The following is a 27,998-nucleotide window of genomic DNA, read 5'->3' on the forward strand; positions in this document are numbered from 1 at the left end:
TAAATATGTTTCCTTTGCCTTACTTCTTTCATAATTGTTTCCCCTTTAATACAATTTGTCGGGATTAAGACTGAAACTCTAAACACTACCGATGATTACCAACATGGCGTTAATGTTATTCAAGGCTATAAAGTACACACACAACACGCTGACTATGTGGGCTGTTGACTTCAGTTCCCCAAAACAACATTTCCCTATTCATAGATAATATCCATGGAGACAAATTTAGACAAAACAACATGAGCATGTACAGAATCTCCCTGGCGGAACATTTCTCCTTCATCAAGTGTTACACTACTACCACAGAGGTGTCAAAAACACAGGCTTCAGGCCCAAACCAGACCTCTTGAGGGTCCAAGCTGGCCATGAGATGCCTTACGAAGTGTAAAATTTAAGTTTGAAAAAAACAAACCCTTTTTCAATAAATATGTATGCTGATGTTTATGAGTTTTGTATATGTACACTGTCTCATGGTATCCTCATATTCCATTGCAATAAAACAAAGGCAGTTGTTTAGACCTATGATTGTTAAAGAGGGTTTTTCTTTTTACTGGTCTTGACTACTCAAGATCAAATTGCTCTGTATGTGTCTCCGGAATTAAAACAAGTTTAAAAACACTGAGATTACCCAGTTTAACCCTTATACTCACTACCTTATCTCAATCGGTTTTGATCTAGATATAAGAAATAACTTTAACCAATCAACCGTGATACTAATATCTCTATTTGGAGACACTAGTTAATCCCTACCACATATTTAATATTATATATGAACACTGGTTGTTCGATGCATTGGAGAAAGATGCAAAGATGTGCACTTTTATTCATATGTTTCTGACGTTTATGTTCATATATGATATACTGTACCACTAAGAGAGGTTATGCCAGCATTTCTTTTAACACGTGCTTTGGTAAATTCTAAAAAAATGTATTCTAAACTTCGTGACTTTGCTTGCACACCTGTGGTTTGAGTTTTACATTATTACAAAGGAATTAAACAAATCGAGGAATATGTGCGCACACCAAAGGACCTGTTTTTGAAGATATTTGTGAGTCTAGAATTAGAGTAATGTGTCTGTATTACATTCAGACATCCATAGATTTGTGTTTGTATTATTAGATTTGTGTGCATTTGGATTGATGTATACACTGATTTGTGTATGCTTGAGGGTATTTGAAAAATGGAGTAATTGTATTATCTTATTGATATGTCAAGGAGAAACGTTCACGGTGCGTGCGCGTGTGATGAGATTTGTCTCCAATGACTTGAGCATGTATGTTTGTGGTATATCAATGTTTCTTTGTGCTTACACTGACCAGCGTGTTGGTATGTATATTTTAATATAAGTAATATGTCTGTGGGGCTGTAATTCAGTGTGTGTACAAAAAAAGAACTGATCTCCTTTTGATACAGAGCAAAATCAGTTAGAAACTGATGAAATGTGTGAAACTATTCATCTTATATCAATAAAGTTTATTGATGTAGTTTTGTATGGGTTTTGACTTTTAGTCTATTTCTGAAATCTGTTACATTGATTGATCTTTTGCATAGACATAGAGTATGTGTAGATTCATGATGGAGTTCAGTGCTTACTTTGGTACTACTACCTCGGTTAAAATTCAATAAAAAAATCAGAATGATAAGCAAAATATATACCCATCTCCTATACTGTAAATATATACCCAACACATGACATTTTCTTTATACACAAAAAGTCGATTTCTCTCAGATATTGTTCCCAAATTTGGCGAAATCTGTGTCAGTGAACACTTCTCCTTTGCTGAGATAATCCGTCCACCTCACAGGTGTGGCAATATCAAAATGCTGATTAATACATAAGCGTGCCTGAGGCTGGCCACAAAAAGAGGACACTCTTAAATGTGTAGTTTTATTACACAGCATAATATCACATATTACATAAAATAAATATCGTTTATGTAAAACAAGGGGAGGATTTTCCTCAGGGATGGTGAGGATTACGTGACAGAGCATGCATCCCTTCCCCCGGTGTGGAGGAGGGGGCGGGGTCCTCCGCCGCTGGGCTCGGCGTACTGTACACTGGCCAATTTGTTGCGTTCCAGTTTCATCGTGAACGCCCCTTCATTCCTTTTTTTTTTTTTTTTTGTATAACTCTGCACGAGATTAATTTTAATGCACGCGCGATTGGAAATACGAGTGCAGCTAATTCAATACAAGTCTAGACAGCGGCGGCGCGGCGGCTCTCCGGGGGAGGTAAATATACATCTGGATGCCAGTCGAATGAATAAAAGGTGAACAGCAGATAAACAGACGGCCAATCAGAGGCCGAGCTCGCCGAGCCGAGGCGGATGCTGAGCGCTGATTGGTCCGTCGCACCTCGAACTCCAGCTCCCATTGATGCGTCCGCTGCAGAGTCGACTGTCTCCCTCGCTGTTTGGGCTACTGTAGTTTTGTTTTGGTTTTTTTGTTTTGTTTAAAAAGAAAAAAAAGGGGGTGAGTGAAGCGGCGCAACTCCGTCTTGGCTCATCACCTTAAATCCGGTCTCTGCTCGTCCTCGGTGAGTCCGTTCATCCATCTTTCAGTCGTCCTACAGGTGTATTTTCAGCGTTACGCAACGCGGTTCCTGTCGAGCTTGAAGTCCACAGCATCATCGCTAGCTCTCCGTGCTACAGCTAGCTCAATAACCCCCTCCACACCCACCCGCCCCCCCCCCAAAAAATAATTAACATATCCGGAGCTTTTCAGGCTGCGTGACGCCAGCTCATCACAGAAAAAACACCGAGGTGACCGCTTCCCTCCATCGTTTTCAGCTCGGGAGCATCACCAGAACCAACCACCACCATGACGGAGGCGGAGGCGTTGGAGAAGAAGCAGCACAAGTCGTCCGGCAGCAACGGGGATGTTCATCCAGAGGCCCCCAGAGAAGACGCGTTGGATAACACATACAAAGAGAAGGAGGGCCCCAAGCCCCGGCGGATCATCGTGTGGAAAAATGTCATATTGATGACTCTGTTGCATATAGGAGCCGTGTACGGCATCTTCCTTATCCCATCTGCCGCTCCCCTGACCTTGGTTTGGTGTAAGTATAAAGAGAGAAAAAAAAAAAAAAATCAACCTGTTACAGCATTTGTGCACGAGGTGTTGATTGTGACATTGTGCTTTTGTGGGAATCGTGTATTTTTTTTTTGTTTGTTTGGAAATTGCCAGCTGTTATGTCAGCAGCCGGCCCACTTTAGGGGGCTGCGTGGATCTGTGCATGATCCTCCCTGTCTCCTGCATATGCAGGGGATTAGAGATCAGACATCCATCACCGGCAGATTTAATTTCACAGCATGCATCTTAAACATGCACACGGTATAGTTTGGGCGTGCACCGAGTGTATTTTGAATAGAGGCTCAGAAAGGAAACGATTGCAGACTAATGAAATGGAGTGCATCAACATCAAGGTGCTTTATGGTCAAAATAGTGATCCTTGTAAGCTCCAGCCACAGAGGCCGCAGTGCTGACAGTCGCCGGTGTTTTCAGAAATGCAATCATCAAATGGTTTCATCCACCGACGTCATTACTGGATATGACAATTACTTCACGCAGGGATGCCACAGCTCCCTGTAACATGCTTTGCTGTGCTCATGACTGCTGCGCGCCTTGTGAAACAAGTAGCTGGAGGTGGATTCTCATTGTTTTGAGCGTTAGATAAGATAAGACACATGCATTCTATATATCCGAGTAGTGGAGGGTGTTTTGAGAAACGAATGTGTGAATTCGTTTCCATCTCTGGGAAAGAAACAATATTAAATAGCCACAGTGTTACAAACAAATGGAGTACATTAATATTGTATAAACCTAGAAAACCTTTCTATTACCATTTGAGAGTAATGATCGGCCGGCAGTTGCGCATACATCATGATGTATGATCGCAGATGACAGTCTCGCAATTAATCACTTGTTGATGGAACTCTTTTCCAGCTCCGACCGTGGCAGCACTGGTCTGATGCATTCGCATTGCAATGTGTAGCATTAATGATATAAAGTGCTCATAACATTCACAAATAAGCTGGACCTCGTCAGAACTAATTTGTTAATGCACTTCCCTCCACAGCCGCCATTTGTTTTTTGATAAGTGCTTTAGGAATCACTGCAGGGGCTCATCGCCTGTGGAGTCACAGATCCTACAAGGCCACGTTACCACTGAGGATCTTTCTCGGTGTCGCGAACTCCATGGCATTCCAGGTGCAGAACAGTGACACATCACACACACACCCACACACACACACCCACACACACACACACACGAGGACAGGCGTCGACTCGGCAGCGTACTCACTCTCCGTCTTGACTTCAAACCGCAGAATGACATCTTTGAGTGGGCCCGAGACCACAGAGTTCACCACAAATACTCCGAGACGGACGGCGACCCCCACAACGCCGTCCGGGGCTTCTTCTTCGCTCACATCGGCTGGCTGCTGGTGCGCAAACACCCCGACGTCATTGAGAGGGGCCGCAAGCTGGAGCTCACTGACCTTCTGTCTGACAAAGTTGTGATGTTTCAGAGGAAGTAAGTAGCATTAGTCAATCATTCATTTCACACTTTATGTAAACTAATTTATGTAAACTAATTTATGTAAAACTGCAGGCATTCAGCCTCTGGAAAGATTCACTGAGAAGTAGTCGGGGTAGTAAACAAAGTTGGGAGTGCAAAATTTGATTGTCTGTGAATAGAAATAACCCATTTTATTCACCACGGCTGTAAAACTGTGTCCTCAGTTCATAGTGTGTAAGTGTTTAGTCATTCTGGTTTAACAAGGTACTCACATGTCATTCGGGAATGTTTAGATGGGAAAAAAAAAAAGAAAAAGTGAATGAACAGGGAGGAGAGAACAAGTTCCCGTGTGTCAAGCTGAAGCGCTGTGCATTTAATGTACACGGCTTAACGCTCGCCGCCTCCCGCCCACTCTCTGTGTTCGACAGGTATTACAAGCTGTCTGTGCTCCTCATGTGCTTCTTCATCCCGATGTTCGTGCCTTGGTACCTGTGGGGGGAGTCTCTGTGGGTGGCGTACTTCCTCCCGGCTCTGCTGAGATACACCTTGGTGCTGAACGCCACCTGGCTGGTGAACAGCGCCGCTCACATGTGGGGGAACAGGCCCTACGATACAAGCATCAACCCCAGGGAGAACAGATTTGTCACCTTCAGCGCCATAGGTACGGAAAAAAAACACATGTTGTTTAAGAAGATTTGTACAGGTTGCCTAATAGAATATTGCGAGCTGTTCTCTGGGATGCAGCAACGACCGGAACTCATTTGCTATCTGAACGCTTTTTACATATTTCATGAAGTCACAGTACAATTTGATTATGACGTGCCTGAATATACTGGGCAAGGATAGCAGTTTGAGAAAGAAAGGCATTACTTGGTGAAACTTTTCTGAATATTTCTCATTGTAGTTATGTGTATAAAGTCCATAAAAGATACAAAGATATAAGATTAAAGTAGCAACGTCTGTGCTTGAGCCTCAGCCAAAGACGGTCTCCTTAAAGCTTCATTCTGTTTTTAGGGAATAAAAATATAAATGTTGTCAGAATTATGCATTATTATGATTTTAAAACAAATATTTCATTTTATATTCATTTATTTATTTGTCTTAGCTCTGCCATGTTGCTCTTTAATGTGTTATGAGCCAAAAATGTAAGATAACAGACCATCTTGACCAAGTTCAGTCATTAAATCGGCAACCGATTTGTTATCACAAATTAAACTTTGAACACAATATGTGGTGAACATGGGAATCGAGACTTTTACTGCTGGGTGTTTGAGGTCTTTTAGGACTAAAATGTTTCAAACTAAAACATTGAAATAATGAATGAAATCAGGCTGTTCGAGTCACCCTGTTGGTGAATTTATTGATATTTTAGAGACGAGTATAAATGATTCTTGACAGTATGGGAACCTTCTATTGGTTAAAAAAAAACACTCATCAATAACAATAAAGCAAATGATAAATCGCTTCTCGCTACTTGTGAGTCCAAGTAGGTCACAGCAGACTGCTGCAGGAAAGACAGAAGTAAAAAAACTCCTCCATCAGATTACACTTTTTTTTTTTTTATATTGATCCAAAACAGGATATTTTTGTTTTCCTTTGGTATTCTGCATGATCTCCTCGACGACACGAGGAAACCCACGTAAACCCACTGAAGATCGTCTTTTACGGTTTTGTATAAACCTGAAGATTCCAAAGATTTTCAGATCAAACTCCAAAACAAAAAGTAATTCTATATTATGCACAGGGTCTCATTTTAGAGGCCATGATAACCGTTTTCTGTCGTTTCACTTAAAATATTAAATCACATCACCTATGGAGTCTTAAAAATGCAGTCAGTGTAAGACTTTGCTCACCAGCTCTGGATATCTATGAGAACTGGCTGTACTGAATCTCCGCCAGTTTGTTTGATCATTACTGACATTTGTAGAATTACAACCCATTTATCAAGCCCCATTTATAAAGTGAACAATAAAGCAATTAGAATCCTATCATCACTAATCACTTTAAGGGCGGCTTTAATTACAGGAGAGCGGCAGATTGGGATTCAACAGGCTGTTTTGAAGAGACGTGAGGGTTTGTCAGAAAAATATGTTTAAAATACATTTAAAAAAACACATTTTCAAAAGGATCTCTTATCTCTTGGCTAAATATGGCTTTGAAAAAAAGACTTACAACTAAAATGGGAAAACTAACCACAAGAATGCAGAAAAAGAAGCGTGACACAATTAATATCAGCTCCAAAACAGCTGAAAATTAAATATTAACCATCCTGAATTGTAACTGAAACTTCATGCATGCAACATAAGATGCAAGTTTTTATGTGCGCATCATAACTATCGGCCTCATTCTAGAGGTTCAACATGTTTTGCGGCTCCAGTTGGATTTGATTGGTGGAAAGTCACAATTTTGGTCATAAAGTTCATAGATCCCTGTTCTAAACTCAACCAAAATCCATTTCTGGAAACTTGTAGAAAAAAAGAGTGAAACTAAAAGCTAGATCCAAAAACGAGCACAGACCAAGAGAGGCAGGGAGGGCGTACGAGGATGAACAGGCGGAACAATTAGAAGCGACTTGGGACGCAACCGGGATCAGGGGCAGAGGGGAAAATCGCAGGTGAAGCGTAGCGACCGGTCGGACTCAAAAGTGCAGGAAGCGAGGAGCAACGGGGCGTCGCCGACGACACCCCGGGGGTAATCGGAGAGAGACGCACGGAGGGCGGAACAGCCGCGGCCTCCGGGGCATCCACACAGGCGTCATACACAGAGCCAATAAAACAAATAAAACCTCTATTATTTCCTGTGCTTTCCAGGTGAAGGATTCCACAACTACCACCACACGTTCCCCTATGACTATGCAACCAGCGAGTTTGGCTGCAAGTTGAACTTTACCACTTGTTTCGTCGACCTCATGTGCTTCCTGGGCCTCGCCAAGGACCGCAAGAGAGTGTCCCGCGAGCTGGTGCTGGCCCGGATGCAGCGCACCGGAGAAGGGAGCTACCGCAGTGGCTAAGGCCGGGCCGGACGGCGGTCGGGGGATTCAAGGCGAAACGGCCGGTACAAACGAAGCGTCACACTTCCTTTTGTACATTTCTCATCCTCTGAGGACGGAGTCGGCTTCACGAGGGCCTCGACCACATTTTGCTTGTTTTTTGTGGTTTTTGTAGCCGTAGCTATACAAATTGTTACAAGATGGATTAAAAAAAAAGAAAAAGAAAAAAAAAAAGAATAACATACATGTTTTTAGCTCAGCTCTTTGCCTTGATTAGTGTTGTCGATTCAGGCCGGGAGCTCGCAGAGCAAGACGTGCCAGATTTGAAGTAGATGCATTTTAACAGTTCAAAACTTCATCCTCTGCGGCTTTGGCCACTCTAGTGTGCTTTTATTTTTTTCTTAAAATTTTTTTTTCCTTGCAACATAGACCATGTAGCCGATCATTTTTCTGTAAGTATAACTCAATTATTAATCAGAAACGACAAGAAGTGAAGCACCGAACTATTACGGAGTGACAATGAAAAGGTACAACGACGACTGGAGACTTTTGCCTTTATTGTAGGTTTTTAACCGTTCGCATCCACAATTAACTCTGAGCGATTGGGATTTGAAGGAGGGAAAAAAAAAAAAAGGACGGATGGATGACTTTGATTATTGTTTTTAGTTTTGCTTTTGCTGGCTTTAATGAAATATAGCACATACGGGGAGAGTGAGGGAACCCAGACCTTCTTTTAGCCTGATCATACCGTACTGACAACCAGTACGCCAAAAAACAAAAACAAAACCCCCCAAAAAAACTGCTGAGTCACACGGTGCGTTTCAGTGTGTAACGAGCAGTTTTCTGCGGAAGACGACGCCAAATATATTGGAAAGACGAAGCAAACTTTGATTTGCATGTGCTTTTTATTCAGCCTGTTTAACCACCAAATGGAATTTTTGCCATGACAAAACGCGAGGGACACATTTCTAATATGAGACAAAAAAAATAACTGCCGTTTGATGTTAACAGTAAATGTTGAAATAAAAAAAAAAAGCCGTTTTACAGAAACAAAATGCAACATTTTTTCTTGAGTTGTTGTGTTTTTATAAATATATCATCGTGCCAAAAATGTGCCAGTCGTCGACATATTTTCCAGCCACCTCAATGGTCCACTAGAGCACACTGAGTCCATATTGCTCCTTTACATTTCATGATTGTGGAGGGTTTTTTTTGTTTTTTTTAACATTGTGGCATCAGTGGCTTCTTTTCTCCCTCCAAGCATCTGCGGCAGAGATCTCACAGGTTCGGAGTGGCGGCGCGTCATGTGACAACTCTGGTGTTTTGCCAAAAACAAAAACAAACAAAAAAAACAACAACGTGCCACCCCGTGCATGACGATAATACCGTGGTAGGTGTCGTGGTGAGGCGTTAACGTCGCTCAGTGAGTGTCATGGCAGGACTGCCGTCTAGATTTTGTACCGTGCCGCGGAGCTGCGTCACTTTTTGGATCATCAGAACTGTTTTCTGGAAACGGGTCTGGTTTCCCTTTGTGATTGTCATTGGAGGGGGGGGGGGGGGGGGGGGGTTGGGTTCATGTTCATGTTTATCTTCAGTTCTGGTGCGTGGAATGCTTATATAATTTATGTATTTATTTATTTTTTTGATTTCCTAATTGACTAAAGAGAACAGATTGCGGTTTTCAAAGTGTGTGGTGGGGGCGGAGAGCTTTGAGAGCTTTGAGGTCAGAAAAATGCCTTCTCATCATGATTATTTTCGTATGACGTTAAGAGAATAAGAGGAAGGAAAAGCTACTGAAACACTTGTTTTTTTCCCCCAGAATTAAATAAATGTAAATGTCGATGAATACAAGTCCTAATATATAACAGGTATGACTTTTGCAGACTATATATAAAGATTTATCATCTCGATTTCAAGCTTGGTTCCGCGTCGTGTGTGTGCCGAGGCTCCGCCTACCACACTTTGAAAACTCCGCCTCTAACCTGAACCGCATATTTCCCCCTTTTCCCAGATCGGACGGGCGGTCTCGTACAACTCAGTGAAATATATCGGAAATTGAAGCACCTGTTTATTTCTCCCCACGAGTCACGATACAACCTAATGCCTTATGACTTGCATCCATTCCTTCACATCCTGTCAATTGAGACGAAAACGGTTTTAAGTATCACTAAACAAATCCGACTTGTAAGTTTCCATGTTTATACAGACTGAAGCACCAGGTGGACCATTGTTTTTTTTTGGCTTTTTTTTTTTTTTTTTTTTGGTTGTTTGGTTTTTCTTTTTCTTTTTTTCAATTCTGAAACCACGTGTTTAATTTAGGCGAATGGTAGCATGAAACCAACAAGGTACTGTAAATGTAAATAGAGGATAGAATGCAAACCGAAAGCAGCCGGTGCAAACGTTCAAGTCGTGAGATTTAACTTGCCCCGACGGATAGTCCGTAACGAAATGTCCTTCAAGCAAAAGGTGCCGTTGCAGGAACGTCAGAGAATCAAACCCGAGCACCTGCCGAACCCCGAAAATATCTCAAAGCCATCCAAACGACTCCTGCTGCGTTCCACAGCGCCAAAAGTCAGCATTTTCCTGAAGACGAGGAGCATCGCAAGGGTTTTCAGTCTGAACATGTCAGATCTCAAGTGTACTCTATTCTGAAATAAAAATTCACAATATTTTCAATACACTCGTACTTCCATGAACAGTCGTCGATCTTTTATTCCGGCTTCCTTCTTCTGTGTGGTGAATCTACAGGACTGGTTATATTAGACTCTTAAAGTGCAGCGTCGTGTTCTGAATCAGAGGCTCCAGCATTTTTAACGTTACTTGTTCACATGATCTAAATTCCACGATTGCTGGTCGTTGAGCTGATTGTTTTGAATTGGTTTTCCACACTTACAGATGGGGTAAAATAGCATGAGCATTTAAGGAGCTGAAATGGAACAATCTGCTGTGCTGCTTTTATCCCGTGTCAATCAATGACAACTAACCCAAGTAGGAGTTCAGGGAGGACGTGGCTCAAAGAGAATCGCAGGATTCAGTCTACAAAAACTATTCTATTATATTATATTCTACAAAAACTCTTTCTGGGGTAAAAATGAGAGGTTTGTTGATAAAACCTTAAGCTCTGTTGCAGACGGAACACTTTCAAATCAAACGGGATACAAGCCGTTTATACTTGCTTTGAACAAATCTCACTTTTACAACTATTAACTTTTTACATTTCCTTTGGCAAACATTGGGTACAAATTTAGCATCTGAACTCTTTGTCGTCACTGTCCTCGCCCGTCCAGTCTGCAGACTTCTGACAAAATAGAGCTGGACTTGTGGGACTTTCTGCTCCCTGGCCAGTTCTTGCCTTAAGTGGTAAAAGAGCTCATGTGGTGCGCTGCGGCTGCCATGAGTGCACACGTCAAATATATCTCTTCCATTTAATACCGCTGTTATTAGCTCCTGCAGGGTTGACACCGGGGAGAGAGGAATGTCTGAGCAGCCTGCTGAACACAGTCTACTTCGTATTACATCACACCCGATGGAGTTTGAGAGCTACGTTGGAAGTTTCAAGAGGTTTTGATCCACCGCTTGAGTTCAAATCAAATTAAACTCTCATGTCACTATGCAGCAATGTATTCAGTCTTATAAGATGATTTAATGTTTGTTTGTTTTTTAATTCAAACTGATTTTTTAATTATTGCACTACAATATAGTCATGATGTCCAAGTGAATATTAATGTTACCCGTAAAAGGAAAATAAGTTATATGCAACTTTATCACAAAGAGAAAATAAAAAATCCTGGAAAGTAAGAAGCAGGGGAACTGTATGTAAGTATGTACTACTGAGTAGTTTAACTTATGAGGACAACCAAAAAGTTCTAACTTTATGTATGTTTGGATTTTTGGTATTTGAGGTGAATTGTTGACCCTAAATTGGCCGTAGGTGTGATTGTGAGTGTTTATCTGTGGCCCTTTATGTTTGATGGATCGGCAATGAGCCTAAAAATGACCCCTGGTGTGAATAGAATAGAATAGAATACAAACATTATTGTCATTGTCACCAGTACAAGAGATTAAAAAGTGCCAACCCATCTGTGCATCATAAAAACAATAAACGTACAAATAAACTGTTAAAATATGAACATAGAGAGATAAAAACAGACACTCATATACACAAGAGTACATTCTACTGTGTGTGTGAGGTTGTGTTTCTTTAAGTATTACACACAGTTTGAACATGCAACCTCACCCGGGACAATTAAAGACAACATGGCAATGAATCCCATTGAGTGTTTTTTTTTCCCCTCAGGATTTTCTCCCACTCCAAAAAAATCTCGACGAAAAGAAAGAAAAGGAAAGGATGAAGTATTGATTATTAATGTTATCAGAGATGTCGAGGAGCTGAAGACCAGCTTGGAATTCACTCAAGCAAAGTTTGATGAGAATAAGAAGTCGATACTGAGGAAAGATAAAGGCATTTGAGACAATGACTACTGGACGCAATGGTCACGGAGCTGGACGACATTGAAAACCAGAGCAGGAGGTCAAACATTTTAATCGATGGTATTGCTGAAGAGAAAGGAGAGAATTGGAGAGATTCAGAGAAGAAAAAGTGTGACAAATGCTTAGAAGACTTAGATGGAACAAGTATGGACATTGAGCGAGCCCAGAGACTTGGTCAGTACCAGGAGAGCGGAAGGCCAAGAATAATTGTTGTCAAACTTCTTCGCATGAAGGACAGAGAGCTGATTCTTTCTTCTGCCAAGAAATTAAAGGGCACCCAGATCTACATTATGGAAGATTTCTCTGAAGCTGTGCAATGAGGAGGAAAGAGCTGTGGCCCAAGCTGAAGTCAGTCACTTGCCTAATTAGCTTTAAAGTTCTTTTTTGTAGTATTGGTGTATATGTATGTGTGTCTGTGTGCTTGACAAATAAGTCTGACGTTAGCCCACGTGGTGATGACAAAACAAGGCATTCAAATAGATTTAAAATTTTATTAGGATATCTGACTTGTTTACCATCAACTAAGATGACCAGTATAAATAGACTACCTAAAGATTTAATCCTTGCACAAATTAATATGTCTAGTCTGAGGAATGTAATTCACGACATTACTCTGTTTTTGTAATTTAAACAAAATAGACATACTTGTGATTTCTGAAAACCATCTGGATAACTTATTCGACCCTTCTGATGTTGATATAGGGGAGTTTTATGACAGACACCTGTGGATTATCTCAATTAATGTATCAACCCACATGAATTTCTAGTAATAGTACAGGATCTTTAGCATCAAAATGTATTTTGATGTTGATCATATTTGTACGAATGATCCTGATCTGTGCTCAACACTCGTTTCTGTATCTGTTGGTTTCAGTGACCAGTGTGTTGCTGCCTCCAGGAGCCTGTCCTAAAATCATTACCAGAAGGACTTATAGGGCATTTAATGAGGGGAATTTTCTCAATGAACTTGATAACATTAAATGGGATTTGGTACGTGCCGTTGATGATGTGGATACCTCTCTTAAATGTATTTATGGGTCTTTTCATGAGCGTTACTAACAAGCATGCCCCCTGGATTAAAGAGCTTCTTTGGGTTGATACTGAATTAAAGAGCTTGATGGCTCAAAGGGATGAGGCCAAAACAGTTGATGTTCTTTCTGGCTCTCAGGTGAACAGAGTGAAAAAGACAGTGGGACAGACAGTAAGAGAATGTGGAATGTACTCAATGAAATCATGGGGAAAAAATCTACCTGTTCTTCTTTTATTGACTTGAATGGAGTTTATTTGACTAAGCCATCACAGATTGCAAATTATTAACGTGTTGTTAACGTCAATTGATCAACGCTAGTAGGTACAATATTACTTGACTTCAGTGCTGAATTCGATGTGATCCACCATGACATTTTGATTTCCAAACTTATTAGTTATGGTTTTGCTTCTTCTGCTATCAAGTGGTTTAAGAGCTGTCTGTCTGAGACGACGCAAAGAGTTTATTCTAATGGTGCATTATCTTGCAGTAAGTCCACTGGACTGTGGAGTCCCTCAAGGAAGCTACCTTGGACCTCTGTTATTTTCAATTTTTATGATATGCCGTATATGCTCAGTAAGGCTCCATTGACTATGTATACCGATGATTCTACTCTTTATTCTGCAGCCCCTACATGTTCAGAGCTTAATCAGGTTCTCTCTTGTGAGATCAGCAAGTTATTTAACTGGATCAAAACTCAGAAATGGTCACAGCAAGTAAAAAGAGTGAAGCTTCTGGGACTTTGGCTTGATTGCACATTGTCCTGGTCTGATCACATCAACAAAGTTGTTGCCAAAGTAGGTAGAGGTGTTGCCATAATGTGTAAATGTGCACCGTTTCTTAATTCACAGTTACTTAGTGGTGTTGTTTGTACATTGGTTTGATTTCATTTAGATTACTGTTCAGTTGTATGGGCTGCTGCATCGAACTGTCGTCGAAGAAAATTACAAGTGGCTCAAAACAAGGCTGCAAGACTGGTTCTTGGTTGTTCTGCAAGAACTCGTGTTGCAGAAATGCATGAATGTCTTGCTTGGCTGACTGTCAACCTGCTAATATATTAATATACTTTCACAGAATTATTAACACTCAGACTTGTAAATTTACTTATGATAATATAATTTACTGCTTAAATATGTATTCACTTTATACAAGAGGGGCGGATAGTCGACAGATCACTTTACCCCTCCCTCAGTCTATCTCTGTGAAGACCACTGTATTCTATAGAGCAACTGTGCTTTGGAACAAACTTCCAGTTGTGGCTCCTAATGTTAACTGAAAAACTGGTTTTAAAAAGAGACTAAGAATGTATTTTGTTCTCAACACATAATACAATCTAGATTATTTGATTGAGCGAGGTTTTGTCATGTGATAAAAGGGTATGTGGCTTTTCTAATAAGTGCTTTTAGTGTTGCTGTTTTTTTTTTGAGATTGTGAGTAATTGAGATGTATTGATTGCTTTGTATGTACTCTCTGGACCCCAGTAAGACTTGCTGTTGTTTTCCTGCCAGCTAATGGGGATCCTTTTAAATAAAACAAATCAAATTAGTGGATTTGTTGCAGTTCTAATGGAAGAAATGGAAGAAACACTCAAATAAAAGGCAGACATATCATTTGGCATTACAATGCGGATCTGATTCCATGTAAACGCAAGCTGTACTTTCACACAGAGCTGATCTAAATCATGATCACCTCTCCTGATATCCGGGATCCTTCCAGCACGTGGCAGCTGAGTCAGCGCGTGGCGGGCCGCCACAGCGTGAGTCAGTGTGATGGGAGGTGATGTTGCACTACACACACCACCATCACCCCACACTCTCGCGACATGCTCGAGGTTACTGCAGGTCACACACACACCCCCCCAAAATAAAATCATCCGGGCCACGCGGCTCGCGGTCTGACCGCGCGCGGCCAATCAGCGGCGAGGCGCTGACTTGTGATCGCGCGGGACCAATGAGCGCACGAGAGGAGTCACCTGTGTCAGACTGCCGCAGGCTCATTAAAACCTCAGCTGCGAAGCTCGAGTTGATTGAACTCCAAGATGAAAACTAAATACAATCATGATCAGACTTTGATTTTGAAAAAGTCACTTTACCTGCGGACATTGTTGGAACACAGCATCGCAAATATTAGATAAATAAAAACAGGTACAAGCAATTGCACTGTATGTGGCCGAATGGTGCAGCAGTGTAAAAATGATGAAAATGTCTTTATATGTGACGAACCAAGACTACATTTTTAACATGAAGCCAATTTTAATGAGACTTTCTGGTTCACCCTGACTGCAGGGCTTTGAGGCTCATACCAGTTACTCTTCAATACTCTCAAAACATTTGTTTAAAAAAAAAAAAAAAAAAAAATCAATGTCAAAAATCCATTACCAAAAGGACTTATAGGGCATTTAATGAGGGGAATTTTCTAAATGAACTTGATAACATTAAATGGGTTTTGGTACGTGTCATTGATGATGTGGATACCTCTCTTAATTTATTCATGGCTCTTTTCATGAGTGTTGTGAACAAGCATGCCCCCTGGATTAAAGAACTTCTTTGGGTTGATACTGAATTAAAGAGCTTGTTTTCTTTGAAATATTGACCATTTGCTTGGTGGTTTATTGGGCCAAATAGGAGGCTCTTGCAGGCCGGTTTTGGCCCACAGGCCTTGTGTTTGGCACACCTGTTGTATACTGTAAATACTTGTGTTTACTGTACATCATTGGTGTCTATCTATTTTAATATCTTATTAAACACTGAGCTGGTTGGGAGGCAGTTTCACAGCAATGTCACATACTTCTATACTTTAAAGTTGCAGCAGTTTAGTAAGCTCCGTGTGTCTCACGTAATGGATCTAATGTATTGCCAATGACATGCCCTTTCTGAATGAAAAAAATCAACTAATGTAATCCTATAAATAAGTAGGTAAAATCCCAACATGAAACAGTTGTTTTTAAACTAAAGATGTAGCTTATTAGTGGTATGATGCATGGATTGCATAGGATTCTATAGGTCATTGGTAGAAGTGCAGTTGTCAAATTTCACACAGCTTCTTAAAAAGTCCCAGCTGACAAGTTTTACAAAGTGAATTCATAAAAGGCCAATTATTGATCACTTTAAAAAAGGGCTGATTCTCCCATCCAACCAGACGTCTGACCGTCACAATGAAATGAGTTCAGGAGTCAAGTAAACATGTCTGAAGCCTTGAAAGCTTTAAAGTGAGATTTTATTGGAAAAAGATACCGAAATGAGCAAAGTAAGCAACATGGATTGTATAAATATTTGTGCAACCAAAATGGGCACCAAGAGGCACTTTACTGCCTTCTGCTGCCGCGACACACCAAACAACCCCCAAACCTCAGGGAGTTCTTCTTCTGCACCTGTAATTTGTCAGTTCATTTAGGTTGTATCATCGTTGTTATTTATTGTAAACTAAATCTAATTATGAAATAGAAGAAAGAAAGAAAAAAATTAACCGAAAAGCTGCTGTTACAAAGAAATAGGCTGCAGCCTGGGTAGTAAGAGGAGTGAGAGCGTATTGAACAGAGACGGAAGAGGCGAGGATGTTAATTCATTCTGGAGTTTGTTGTACAAGCTGCCACTCGAGGGACCATGCGAACTGAAGTAAATCTGAGGAAGTAGGGGAAAAAATTCACAGGCGCCGTCAGGACATATTGTAGCAGTAATGGGGTTAAGACAAAATAAAGGGTTGAGAAAAAAAAAAAGAAAGAGCAAGTCTACAATCATTCTATGACATTCTTCTGCAGTGCTTTGGCCCAAAATAATGATTTAAAGAAAAAAAACAAAAAAAAAAACCCTCATGGCACAACTGAACTGGACAGTCTGTTACAGCAGGTGAGAACAATCAAAGATTGTGTGACAGTGTTGTAGAAATGTTGTTTTTTTTTAGCATTTCTTCCATTTAAAAAATAAACACCAGGAAGAGCAACCCAAGTTTAATCCTCACGATTTTCACCCTTCGAGTGGGAAAAAAATGCACCGACTCGTACAACTGCTGCCTCCAAACTTTGAAACGGCGGCTTTATATACTACATCAAGTTGAACTTTACACACTCACAACTTTCAGGATACATTCATCTTTTTTTCTTTCTTACTTTTCGTTTTGTAAAATTACCACACAAATTTGACATATCTCTACAAAAAAAAAAAAAAAACCCCACCTCACTACCCAAATCAGCCAAGTTCTCTGTTAAAGAGTGATTAAAGACTGCGACCATTGGGTGGAAAAAAAAAGAAGAAATAAATACATATATAACAACATAACACTGAATCGTGAGCGGGTGGTGTCGGGGGACGGTTAGACGCCCAGCTTGTTGGCGATGGTCATGACCACCTTGAGGATGGGCATGAAGGCGGAGATCTCGCTGAAGTTGCTGCTGCTGACCACCTGGGTGTGGACCTCAAGGCCCCGCTGGTAGTTCTGGCCCGCCACGCAGCGGCTGATCTCGTGGAGCCCGTTCAGGATGTTGTGGGAGAGCTGAAAGGCGGAGGGAGAAAAAAAAAAGCTGTAACTCTTCACTAAGCAAGTAGGGAGATTTATCTAGTTTATGTCGCCCCCTAGAGGATTGAGAGTGATTCTGTCCACACCGTAACCCTGCTGGACTCGCCTCAGAATAGCTTTTCTCTTATTTTGGAAGTTATTTTTCCTGACACATCCACCAAATAAAAAGAACAAAAAGTGCCTGAGCTGCATGTATCATATGTGTTCTTTGGTAATGATGTATATTGATGAAAAAAATATTTGGAGGTTAAAAAAAACCAAAACCTCATGCACTCATGTAAAACAAAGTGCATGAGTTTTTATTTTAACCTCCAATTTTTTTTTTTTCAGTGGCCCTAATATTATTCCATAGTTTTTGGTCTCTTGGAGCAAAACTTATTTTTTCCCCTTCAGACTGTTGTCACCAAGGCGATAAACAGCGCAGCCATGAAGATGATGAGACACATTTTCAACATGGCTGCTCACAGTGGTTAACATAAATAGTGCTCAAATGCAGTTTTCACAGTGTGGACACGCTCTGCTGTGAGTGAATGTAGTTACGCCGATACATTTAGTTTATACTGGAAGCATGAGCACAAGAAGCTGCTTTAAATTTGCCAGTGGACGATTTGTTTCTATTAAAATTTTGCGAAAACAGGCGCGTGATTGGATACTTGTTCCTCTGTGATTCATGGCCGCAGAATTAGCTGTTGCGTTACGTGCTTTAAATATGCTTACCGATTGTTCTCTCAGTTTGTCGTACAGGTGTCCCAAACGTTTGGCCGCGTCGTCCAGTTTTCTTTTCGTTTGCTGGGAGAAAAAAAAAAAAAAAAAATTCATGATTCTTGGTCACTTCACTTCTTCCTTCGTTCCACAAAAAGCCTCATCGACGACGGCGTGCTGGTGCGACGTACCGGGTCGGCGGCGGCGAGCTGGCAGCGCTGCACCAGGCTGTCGAAGGTGGATTTCAGCACCATGTGCTCAGCGGGGATTTCCTTCTGCTCCACCCGCTCCGCCGGCAGCTGCTGGAGGAGCTGCGGAGCAAAGCACAATGACGCGCCTGTCGCTTTGCGGTGACAGTCGGGGGCAACAAAGCCCCTCTCGCCGGGTTAACCCCACCTGCACGGTTGGCTCCTGGGGGGCCCCCGGTGGGACCTGGGCGTGGCCGTGGGGCTGAGGGGCCTCCGTCGGGAACCCCATCACCGGGGCTGTGATGGGGGCTGGCGGAGTGTAGTTGTCAGGGACCTGCCCGAACGACACGCCAAACATTATTCAACGCCGTGAATTTTTTCTTTCTTTCTCTGATATAGCAATGAAAACACCGAGCCAGAAATTTTGCCTGCGACAACCGCAAGGATACCTTCTTCTTCCTCGGTACGCCCCGCACTGCCGGTGGATCATTCCAGCCCTCCTGAGGTCCTGCGTGAAAAGACGACGCATCAGTAAGAGGCTGCGTTTTAAAAAAACGACACGCAAATTCCCATTTTCTTTGACCCAAAGTTAGTCTCCAATACGAAACGCGGGTTATTATTTGAGCACAGAATCAATATCATCACTGCGATCACTCCACGAAAGCATAAACAAGCTGAAAAAGAACTCACGTCAGCTTTAAGTGTGACCGAACAGCCACCGAGCTCATAAAAGAAATACACCAAACAAAGCCAACAGTTGTTTTAGCCGAGGCCGGAAACGTTGGTTTTGTTTACCATGTTTAAGCCATTAAGACCGGAGGCAACGTTAAGCGAGTAATCCTTCAGGGTTACCCGCCGCTCGAGAGCAAAATGTGACGTGACTCAAGTTGTCTCGTGTGGGTTCGGTGCAGATAATGACGCATTTCTGTGCGTCACTGCTCTTTCCAATGATGACATGGATGCATTGACGCTGCGTTTGGAGAATGCGAGAATGGCGTACGTGTTGTTTCAGGTCTCGATGGGTTCATGCTCACACGCGACAGAAACACCCGTCTCTCAAGACGCTACGTTTCCCTCAAGCATTGGACCGCACAAGCAACCACAGAGATACCGCGAGAACGCCTCAATTATTCTTGCGGTATTTTATCTTTGTCATTCTGCGGATAGTTTGGAATCCCCCACCCAAATTCCATATTCCGCCCTAACCCTGTCACCTTCAGTGTCACACTGGGAATTCAGCCAGGGAAAGTGTCCTGCAAGTCAAAAAGGGAGTGACGGCTGATTAGGAGTAAAAAAACCCAAACATCCTCTGTCTGAGAAGAATTCAACAAATAAAGAGTAACAGCGTTGAATGGATGGAGGTGCTGCAGCAGTGAGTACCTGTAGGAGGAGGAGCAACAGGGGCAGCGAAGGGCTTTGCGGCCGGCGCTCCGGGGCCTCCCTGTGGATACCCGCTTCCCAGAGGAGCGTAGGAACCAGGCGCCATGGGCGGCACCGGCCCCTGGCCGTGGTGGGGCCCGGGGTACATGGGAACCGGAGCGCCGGGTTGAGAACTGGGTTGCATGAGGCCCGAGGGCACAGAGGTAGACGGCATCAAGCCCGCCGGCGGCAGCCCGGGGCTGGGCATGGGGGGAACGCCTCCGGGCGTGGAGGTCGACGGCGGAGGCTGAGGTCCGGACAGATTGGCAGCTGGCATGGAAGGACCCGGTGGAGAGTAGGCTAAAGGTCCGCCGGTGGACATGGGCGGAGGCTGGAATGGCTGGTGGGGAAGGAAGCCTGGCGAAAGACCACAGACGGGTTAATACGTCAAACACGAGCCGGAGAGTCACTCGAGACCGAGCCGGTCGGTGCACCTGGAGCCGCGGCGGGGTGTTGAGGGTAAGAAGGCCTCAGAGCAGGACGGGTGGCGCTGGGTGGCATCACGTGAGAAGACGGCGGCAGACCCGGCCCGGGGGCGGCGGGAGGAGCCTGAGGGGTAAAAATCGATGGCATTGGGGGCTGCTGCTGTGGAGCAGAAGGCTGGTACTGATTCTAAGGACGAGAAAAAAACACAAAAATGACGCCATTTTGAGTGCATAATAAGTTTTGCTCAATTGCATTCCTCACACAGGCGTTGATAAATCTCTACCATCGTTTGTGCTTTTGGAGCGGGAATCTGAGCAGCAGGCGCAGGCTTTGCAGCGGACGCGCCGCCTCTGTTCGGAGGTTGACGCCCAGTAGCAGCTTCTCCCTGAGCGTGAAACAGCCTGTCTCTCAGCATCACGATCCCCGGCTGAGCGACAAAACAAAAAAGGCAAAAAGAAACTGCTCAGCATCGGCTTCTTTCTAACCAAAACACGGGCGATGGAATCGCGCGTAGTGTGTTTGACCTGGTCTGAGTTGTCCGGCAGATAGGTCATGGCGGTGGTTAGGCTGCCCTCTGCAGCCAGGATGCCGGCGTAGCAGGTCAGTTTCTCGGCCAGGATGGGGCTCTGGACCGCCACTTCGCTGTTACGCAGGCGTTCGATTGACTTTCGCAGCATCATCACCTTTTCAACTAGATCCTTTAAAAGACAAAGAGATCACTTATTCATAAACGGCGAGGCTGGCTTGGATCAGAAAGCCACCATTTCATAATAATGATGTACTCGTTTAAGTAAAAAAACGTGAATCACATTGGTGAAGAAATAAATGTAAACTTCACATTAAACCTAATAAAAGCTGATAATACCTCAAAGAAATGAACAGGACCTCACATGTATTGTAAAACTTAATAAATCCAGATGTTGTGGTCGTGGAAGAGATAAAGTGTTTACCTCGAGGCCGAGAGGAGAGTTGCAGTCTCTGTGCAAGGCCCAGCACTCCACCAGTTTCTCAATGTTTCCAGAGCAGATGTAACAAAGACAAGCTTGCAGACATCGCTTCTCCGTCCCCTCGCACTCCAGCCGGCTTCCCAGGGTGTCTACCAAAACCGACACGAGAGGATGAGGACCAGGTTATCCAGGCCGAATAAAACAGGTACGGCGCCAGAGCTGATGGGACGTTTCTCTTTGAAGCGAGCGCGACGACTTGTCGTATTTCGGAGCTCGCGGTTGAGAGCAACTCACCGCAAAGATGAGCGAAATCCTCGGGGTGGGCGTAGGTCAGCAAGGCAGCAAGAGCCTCCTTCCAGTTGTCCAGCTCGCAGCTCTGTACGATGTCTCTCCAGTTCTGGGTGACCACTGACGATATCAGCTATTGGTGGAGACAAATACATCACCGTATGATTAAAAACAAAACACCGCCGCTCCTGCATGGACTGAAATGCAGCGGAAAAACTCCTCTCGCCATTGAAATGCTGTTCTTTTGCTTGCTCAGGTATTTTTGCTGGGTTTTCTTGAGCAGCTCCTCTCCGCCGCTGATGGCCAGCAGGATGGCTTCAGCGTAGCGTCCGTCATTAAGACACAGATCCACGGCTCCCTCAAAGTTACCAACCAGAAGCGCCTGGCTTATCAAACCGTCGGTGTCTACGAGAGGGAGAGGGAGAGGGAGAGGGAGAGGGAGAGGGAGAGGGAGAGGGAGAGGGAGAGGGAGAGGGAGAGGGAGAGCGGCGATCAGTCCGGAGAAGGAAGCAGCTTGCTGAGAGTTGAATCACTGGACTGGATTGGATGTGAGGGATATTTACCACAGGATACAGGGATCTGGAAGTTGGAGTTGTCCTTCGGGGTTTGGCTGAAGAAGTCAGCGGGGGAAACGGATCCCGAGGTTCTGGCGTCGGCTGCTGCATCGTCAGACCTCTGAGGCAGAACAAAGATTTGAGCAGGAGCTCCAGAGAACCATCAGACAGGCTGTTTTGTGTGAACTTGCTGACCTCGGTGGTGAGCCGCTGCATCTTTTCCGCCAGATCTTTGGCATCGACTCCATGTCCATTTGGTTGAAAACTCTTCCCCAGGCATTTTGAAATCTGAATCGGTACCGACATTTTTTTTTTTTTACAGCTGAGACATACTCAAGAGGTTCGGAGCATTAATCAGGACCAGTTTTATTTATAAAAAGGCTAAATACCTTTCTCTCCAGTTCGTCTTTGCTGAAACCCAGGAGCCTGAGGAATTTGACGCGAGCTTCATCCTCAAAATTAACCTGCAATCCAAAGAAATTAATGACACAATAACACAATCAGCCGTTGTGATGCGTCACTTTGAGAAGAGCCCACCAGAAGGAACTTCCATATGTCCTGCTCGGCGTCTGACTTGGCGCTCTGGATCTTGGCCTGGCAGTAGTTGTTGAAGGAGCCCGCCTGCAGCGCCGCCTGCAGCTCCCGAGAGCGCTGCAGGAACTCCGTCTCCGTGGTAACCTGGCTCACAACCACTTGTCTGGGGACGGGCTGGGGGCTCTGCGCGGGAGGCAGCTTGGGATTCTCGAAGGTTATCAGCTTTCCACCGAACTGGGAAGCAAACAGCAAAGAAACCATGACGAAACAACGAGACGTCCTTATTCGCGTACGTTCGTAAGGGACGCTTCAGTGGCCTCACAGCGAAGGAAGCTCCGACCGGCCTGCGTATCCACTTGGGCGGCTTCTTCAGAGGGGGGATTATGGTGTCTTGAGCTTTCGGCTGTGGAACTTGTAAGGGAGGCAGCGCCTGCCCTGTCCCAAAGGGATCCATGGTGTCAAAAGAGGAAGAGATCTATTGAAGGGAAACGACACGTTAAAGCAGACTGAGGAGGTTCGGTTCCACTATTTGATAGAAAGACTCTTGATATAAAAAAAAAAAAACTAACCACAAACATACAGATGTTTAACGTGTGTATTTTATGTAAAAAAAAGAAACAATTGAGGCCACTTCCTTTGCATTAGCACCATCTGGTGGACTAACCTGGTAAGTCACATGTACTTCAGAATTGAATACGTCTTACAGTCTTACCTTATCAGCCGTGCTTTGTTGCTGAGCCTTCAAGCTCCCCCCCATCACCGAGTAAACCGTGATTCTCCCATCAAACGATGCTGCTGAAAGCAGGGCGGGATTCCTGGGGCACCACTGGACATCAAAACACCACTGGTTCGTTGTTGGAAGCTCGTATATGACCTAGAATCAAGACACGACGTCAGCCACAATCCGTGGGATCAAAAACGGGCGACGGCGGGGAATTCGTGGGAAACATAAACGCTGCAGTTGGCGCCACTGACTTCTCCAGTGTTTGGATTCCAGCAGAGGATCCTGTTGTCTTTCGCACTACTCAGCAGGAGCTCAGAGTCCGCCTGGCTCCAGGATATGGACAGAATGCCCCTACATTAAAAAAAAAAACCCAAACAAACACCAACAGAAGGATCATATGGAGAATTGTACAAAACAAAACCTGACTGATCGTGACGGGTATCTTTTCACAAGCCTCACCTTGTGTGGTTTTCAAGGACTTTAAGAGGTGACGTGGCAAAGCGCAGGTCCCACATTTGGATGACTGGCAGGCGGTCGTCTTCAGACGCCAACACCAACTGAGTGGCCACATCAGGGTGCCAGAGCATTCCTGAGCAGTGCATCTGAAAAAAAAAAAAAAAAAAATCACATCAAGGATAAAAACCTGGGGCCAACATTTGGTACGAGCTCCACTTTCCACATCTTAACCTGTAAACCTCCGCCAACTAGCAGGGCACACAGCTCCACACTCTTTATTTTGTATTAATGCCACCAACCCTGTTGCTGTGGTCACTGATCTTGATGATGGGCTCGTTTTTCCTCAGGTCCCACACCACCGCTTTGCCGCTGGGGCTGGCCGAGGCCAGGATGTGTTGGACCTGTCGGTTCCACGACACGACGCTCACGTCTTCTGCAGGCTGACACACCAGACAAAAGCTTTTTGTCACATTGACTAAAAACACCGTGTAGTTGCATTTGAAATAAGTTGGAATTTATGCGTATGTAACAGAGTTGTGGAAGATGAGCTTCGACAACGTTCAAATGTAATTTGTTTAGTTTTTTTTACAGCAAAACACAAACCCCCTTGGACTGGGAGGTGGAAATGATGTTGGAATGAATACGGTACACATTTAGCGTCACTAAGAATAACTTCTTTATATATATATATATATATATATATATACATATATATATATATATATATATATATAGAATTACACTTTCAAAACAACTGCAGCTGAAACAAGGTGCTGTACATAAATAGACATAAAACCTAAAAATATAAAGCAAACAATAAAAACATCATAAAATACAATAACATTTCAACAATAAAAAAAGGAGCAGCGCCTCAAACTGGGTTTAAATCCAATGAATAACAAAAAACTAAATGGTTTTAATATTAGTTTTAAAAATAGGATTGAGATGAACTGATCAAAGCAATAAAAGTCATATATTTTTGGAGCGCTGGGATAATTGTTATAAGTTCACTGTAAATATGTGTTGAAATCTGTGCAAGTGATGAAAGTTGAGAAGAGAAAAGTGAAAGAGAGAGGAAGAGCTGAAGTTTCATTTCGAGCTACAGGTGTTGCAATATTTCTGCTTTTTTGTAAGATTAGTTTTAAACTTTGTTTAGAAATGGTTTTCAATTGGTTTGTTTTCCAAACAAACACTATCCGCATACCTTTAACCAACCCGACAGAGGAAGCAAACCAGACAGCAAACTACTGAATGAACTTCACGTGTTACGTTTGTCTTTCGTGAATCCAAACAGCATCTGTGCGCAACATTTGTTAATTTTCATCGACTCCCTGTGACATCCGGCCACTCGCTCACCTGGGATTTTGCTCCTGGCGTCATCGGACTGCTGAAGTTGTTCAGGTCCCAGATATAGATCTCGGAATCGTTTGCTCCGGATGCCAGGAGATTACTCTGAGAGGGAGAATCAAATATTAATGGTCACCAAGACGTGCGGCTGTGATGAGCCGCTGAAAGAAAATCCGTCCAGTTTTACCTGAAAGGGGTTGAAATCGAGCGCTCGGACCGGCCCTGTATGCTTATCAGACTGTCCCACTACCGTGTCCGCGCCGGCGCTTATTATGGCCTCTGGGTTATAGACGGTCAACGCGCCATTTTCACTCCCAGCGACCAGTCGTCCTCCGGTACCGTCTGCTCCCATTCCAAAGTTGACCCATACGATGCTGTGCAACCTGGAGGATACGAATGGAAGAGTGACCTATTTGCTCCCAATGACAATCTGGCTGTGCTATTAAAATGAGATCAGAAGTAGCTGAGTGTTGCTATTTTTGGAATGCATTCGTTTTATATCCATGGATCAAGGAAAAAAAAATTGAAATAGGCCACTGTAAGTAAAGGTTCAAACTTTCTGTTACAAGATAAGGCTTCATTTTCTGGCTGATGCAACTTCTGCTGAAAAGCCTTGAAACGCTCTGATAAGGAATTTACGCCGGCAACCACCGAAGAGGGGACGCGTCTGTGACGAACGATAACGGCAAAGTGGGAGAAATAAATCCTAAAAGCCAGAGAATCACACCCAGCCGCTGAACCGCCGTGCCACTGGTATGAACTGCTCCAATTACCTGTTGGTTGTGGGTAAAGACCCTTTGAGGTGCATGTCCAGAGACGGGTCCGAAAAGTCCATCGCGAATATCTCGATGGCGGCGGTGGTGTTGAAAGAAGCATCGAGCTGCTGCGCCGACGTCCCCAAGGCCAGGCAGATGGGATGATGTCCGGCCGGACTCCACGCCTGGTGGGCCGTCCTCTGGATCTCCTTCAGCCTCATCTTTCAAATTATCAAGTTTCAAATCCTGGACAATTAAAAAAAGGATTCCCCTTCAGATCAACGAGAAAACACTCATTAGCAGATTCACTGCACTTAATAGACTCGATGTACTAAATGATGGAAGGCAAATGAGGCTGCCATTAACATCAGGATACATTTTATTTAAATACATGAATTGCGATATATAAGAAGGGTCAGAATAATCACAGAAAACACAAAGCTCAAGTGTCCTTATACATTCTCGATGCCACAATCTTAGTAAGGTTTGTTTCTGCTATCTGTGTGAACTCCATGTCTTCACAATAAACACTTCTTACGTCTGAGATGATTAGTTTTTCTTGCACAGATATGATGGCAATATAAATCCGAGAGCGGAGTAATAATCTCAGATAAACTTCTCTTCCACGTGGTCAAGTTGATAACTCTAAACCAGGGGTCTGCAACCTTGACGGCCAGAAAAGTCGTTTTTGTCCCTTTCAGCCAAATCAAATTTAACTGGCGCCGCAAAACACATTTAATTTTCAAAATGAGGCAAACACAACTCTTACAGCTTTATCTATAGTTTTGATACATGAACAAAAACTTTATGTTCTGTTGCATGTATGATGTTTTAATTACAGTCTAAGATGAACATTTCATTATTTTTTGGCTGTTTTTGTACCTTTTAACCTTTCTTTGCCCCAATAACCTTTTTTTTTAAGGCAATTTTTACAATTTAGCACTTCTTTTGAAACAACCTACTCATTTTATATTTGTGTGATTTTGTTTTTTAAAACTGATTTACCTGGGGTTTTTCCCACCACCACATTTATTGTGATTTTAGCAATTTTTTCCCATTTTAGTTCTGCCTTTCTTAGAAGCCCTTTATAGCCAAGAGGTACAGGTTCATCTGAAAATGACCTTGTGTGTGTACAGAAAAAGAAAACAAGATAAAAATGTCTATTCAAGTACAATTTTGTGAAAGGTTCAGGGAGGCTCCAGAGCTGCAGGTTACAGACCCCTGATCACTAATAGAATACTTGCTTTACTGAAGATAAAATCAGAATCCAACCTAAAAAAAACCCAACCTTATCAGACACTAAAATAGAGTTTGCTTGGTTGTTTTGGCGTCCTACATAGGCACTGTAGTTTTAATTGTTTTGCTGTACATTTTTCTTTTATATTAATCAAATGCTTTGACATATAGTGGACATAATATGTAATAGGTGTAACCCACACAGAAAAAAGCAACTTCATGTGCCATCGATGAGACATTTGACTGAAGGTGATAGTTGGCAGTATTAACACGTCTACTCACTTTTAACAGGGAACCACCCTGACCGGCAGACAACCACTGTTACCGACAGCTTCAACATTTCACACCCGATCACTAAACATGTAGGTGAACAATATAAATAGCCATCGTAGAGAAGTTTTTAATCACTCACAGGTAAATTTTCACACCCAGACGAGCTCGTAAGGAATGAACCTGGTAGTTTAGCTCATGTTAGCATTTTCAACATGAACGCTCGACACTAATGTTCCCTCGAAATCAGGAAAAACGCGAGACAATTAAAATTCCTTATTTAATGTGAAATCGTCCACCAACCCGCAGTATAACACGACTTAAAACGAGCACATGAAAGCCAGGCCGTTTAAACTCGATGTTGATGCTAGCTAGCTAGCCGACAGTCAGCCACCACCCTGTGAGCTTAATTCAACTGGAAAATTAATGATCATCCGCTTTAAGACATTTCTAAACTTCACTACAATAAGTAAGACTGGGCCTAGGAGAGGGGGAACTTACGTCGGGGGTCTTTATCAGCACTTGAGCGTCCGCATCTACAGCAAACTGGACAGTTGGGAGCTAGGCTAAGCAGCTCAGATGGATCCGAGCGAAGAGCTATGCCGTGTTGTCA

At 43.2% G+C, this 27,998-nt stretch overlaps 2 protein-coding genes across 3 annotated transcripts; one reads left to right on the plus strand and one right to left on the minus strand.

The window, feature by feature from the left end:
* Positions 1-2,469: 2,469 nt before the first annotated feature.
* On the plus strand, positions 2,470-8,975 carry scd (stearoyl-CoA desaturase (delta-9-desaturase)). The gene is made up of 6 exons (XM_080516832.1): positions 2,470-2,537; positions 2,791-3,059; positions 4,080-4,210; positions 4,330-4,535; positions 4,949-5,181; positions 7,331-8,975. The coding sequence occupies exons 2-6, from the start codon at positions 2,822-2,824 to the stop codon at positions 7,528-7,530; spliced, it is 1,008 nt and encodes a 335-aa protein (XP_080372958.1). The 5' UTR covers positions 2,470-2,537; positions 2,791-2,821; the 3' UTR covers positions 7,531-8,975.
* Positions 8,976-16,241: 7,266 nt separating this feature from the next.
* Positions 16,242-27,982, minus strand: sec31b (SEC31 homolog B, COPII coat complex component). 2 transcript variants are annotated; one of them, XM_080517683.1, is made up of 26 exons: positions 27,887-27,982; positions 25,898-26,125; positions 25,312-25,507; positions 25,134-25,229; positions 24,077-24,217; positions 23,781-23,923; positions 23,573-23,672; positions 23,310-23,471; positions 22,920-23,072; positions 22,601-22,831; positions 22,453-22,527; positions 22,259-22,351; positions 22,073-22,184; positions 21,736-21,914; positions 21,516-21,642; positions 21,225-21,370; positions 20,799-20,972; positions 20,558-20,701; positions 20,283-20,460; positions 19,810-20,205; positions 19,644-19,682; positions 18,879-18,937; positions 18,638-18,763; positions 18,433-18,552; positions 18,257-18,328; positions 16,242-17,515 (listed from the first exon to the last, which is right to left on the minus strand). In XM_080517683.1, the coding sequence occupies exons 2-26, from the start codon at positions 26,098-26,100 to the stop codon at positions 17,336-17,338; spliced, it is 3,645 nt and encodes a 1,214-aa protein (XP_080373809.1). In that variant the 5' UTR covers positions 26,101-26,125; positions 27,887-27,982; the 3' UTR covers positions 16,242-17,335. The 2 variants fall into 2 exon arrangements, with proteins under 2 accessions (XP_080373809.1, XP_080373810.1); XM_080517684.1 differs by lacking the exon at positions 19,644-19,682.
* Positions 27,983-27,998: the final 16 nt, after the last annotated feature.

This window comes from Blennius ocellaris (genome assembly GCF_963422515.1).
Source record: "Blennius ocellaris genome assembly, chromosome: 21".
In the NCBI taxonomy this organism is placed as follows: Eukaryota; Metazoa; Chordata; class Actinopteri; order Blenniiformes; family Blenniidae; genus Blennius; species Blennius ocellaris.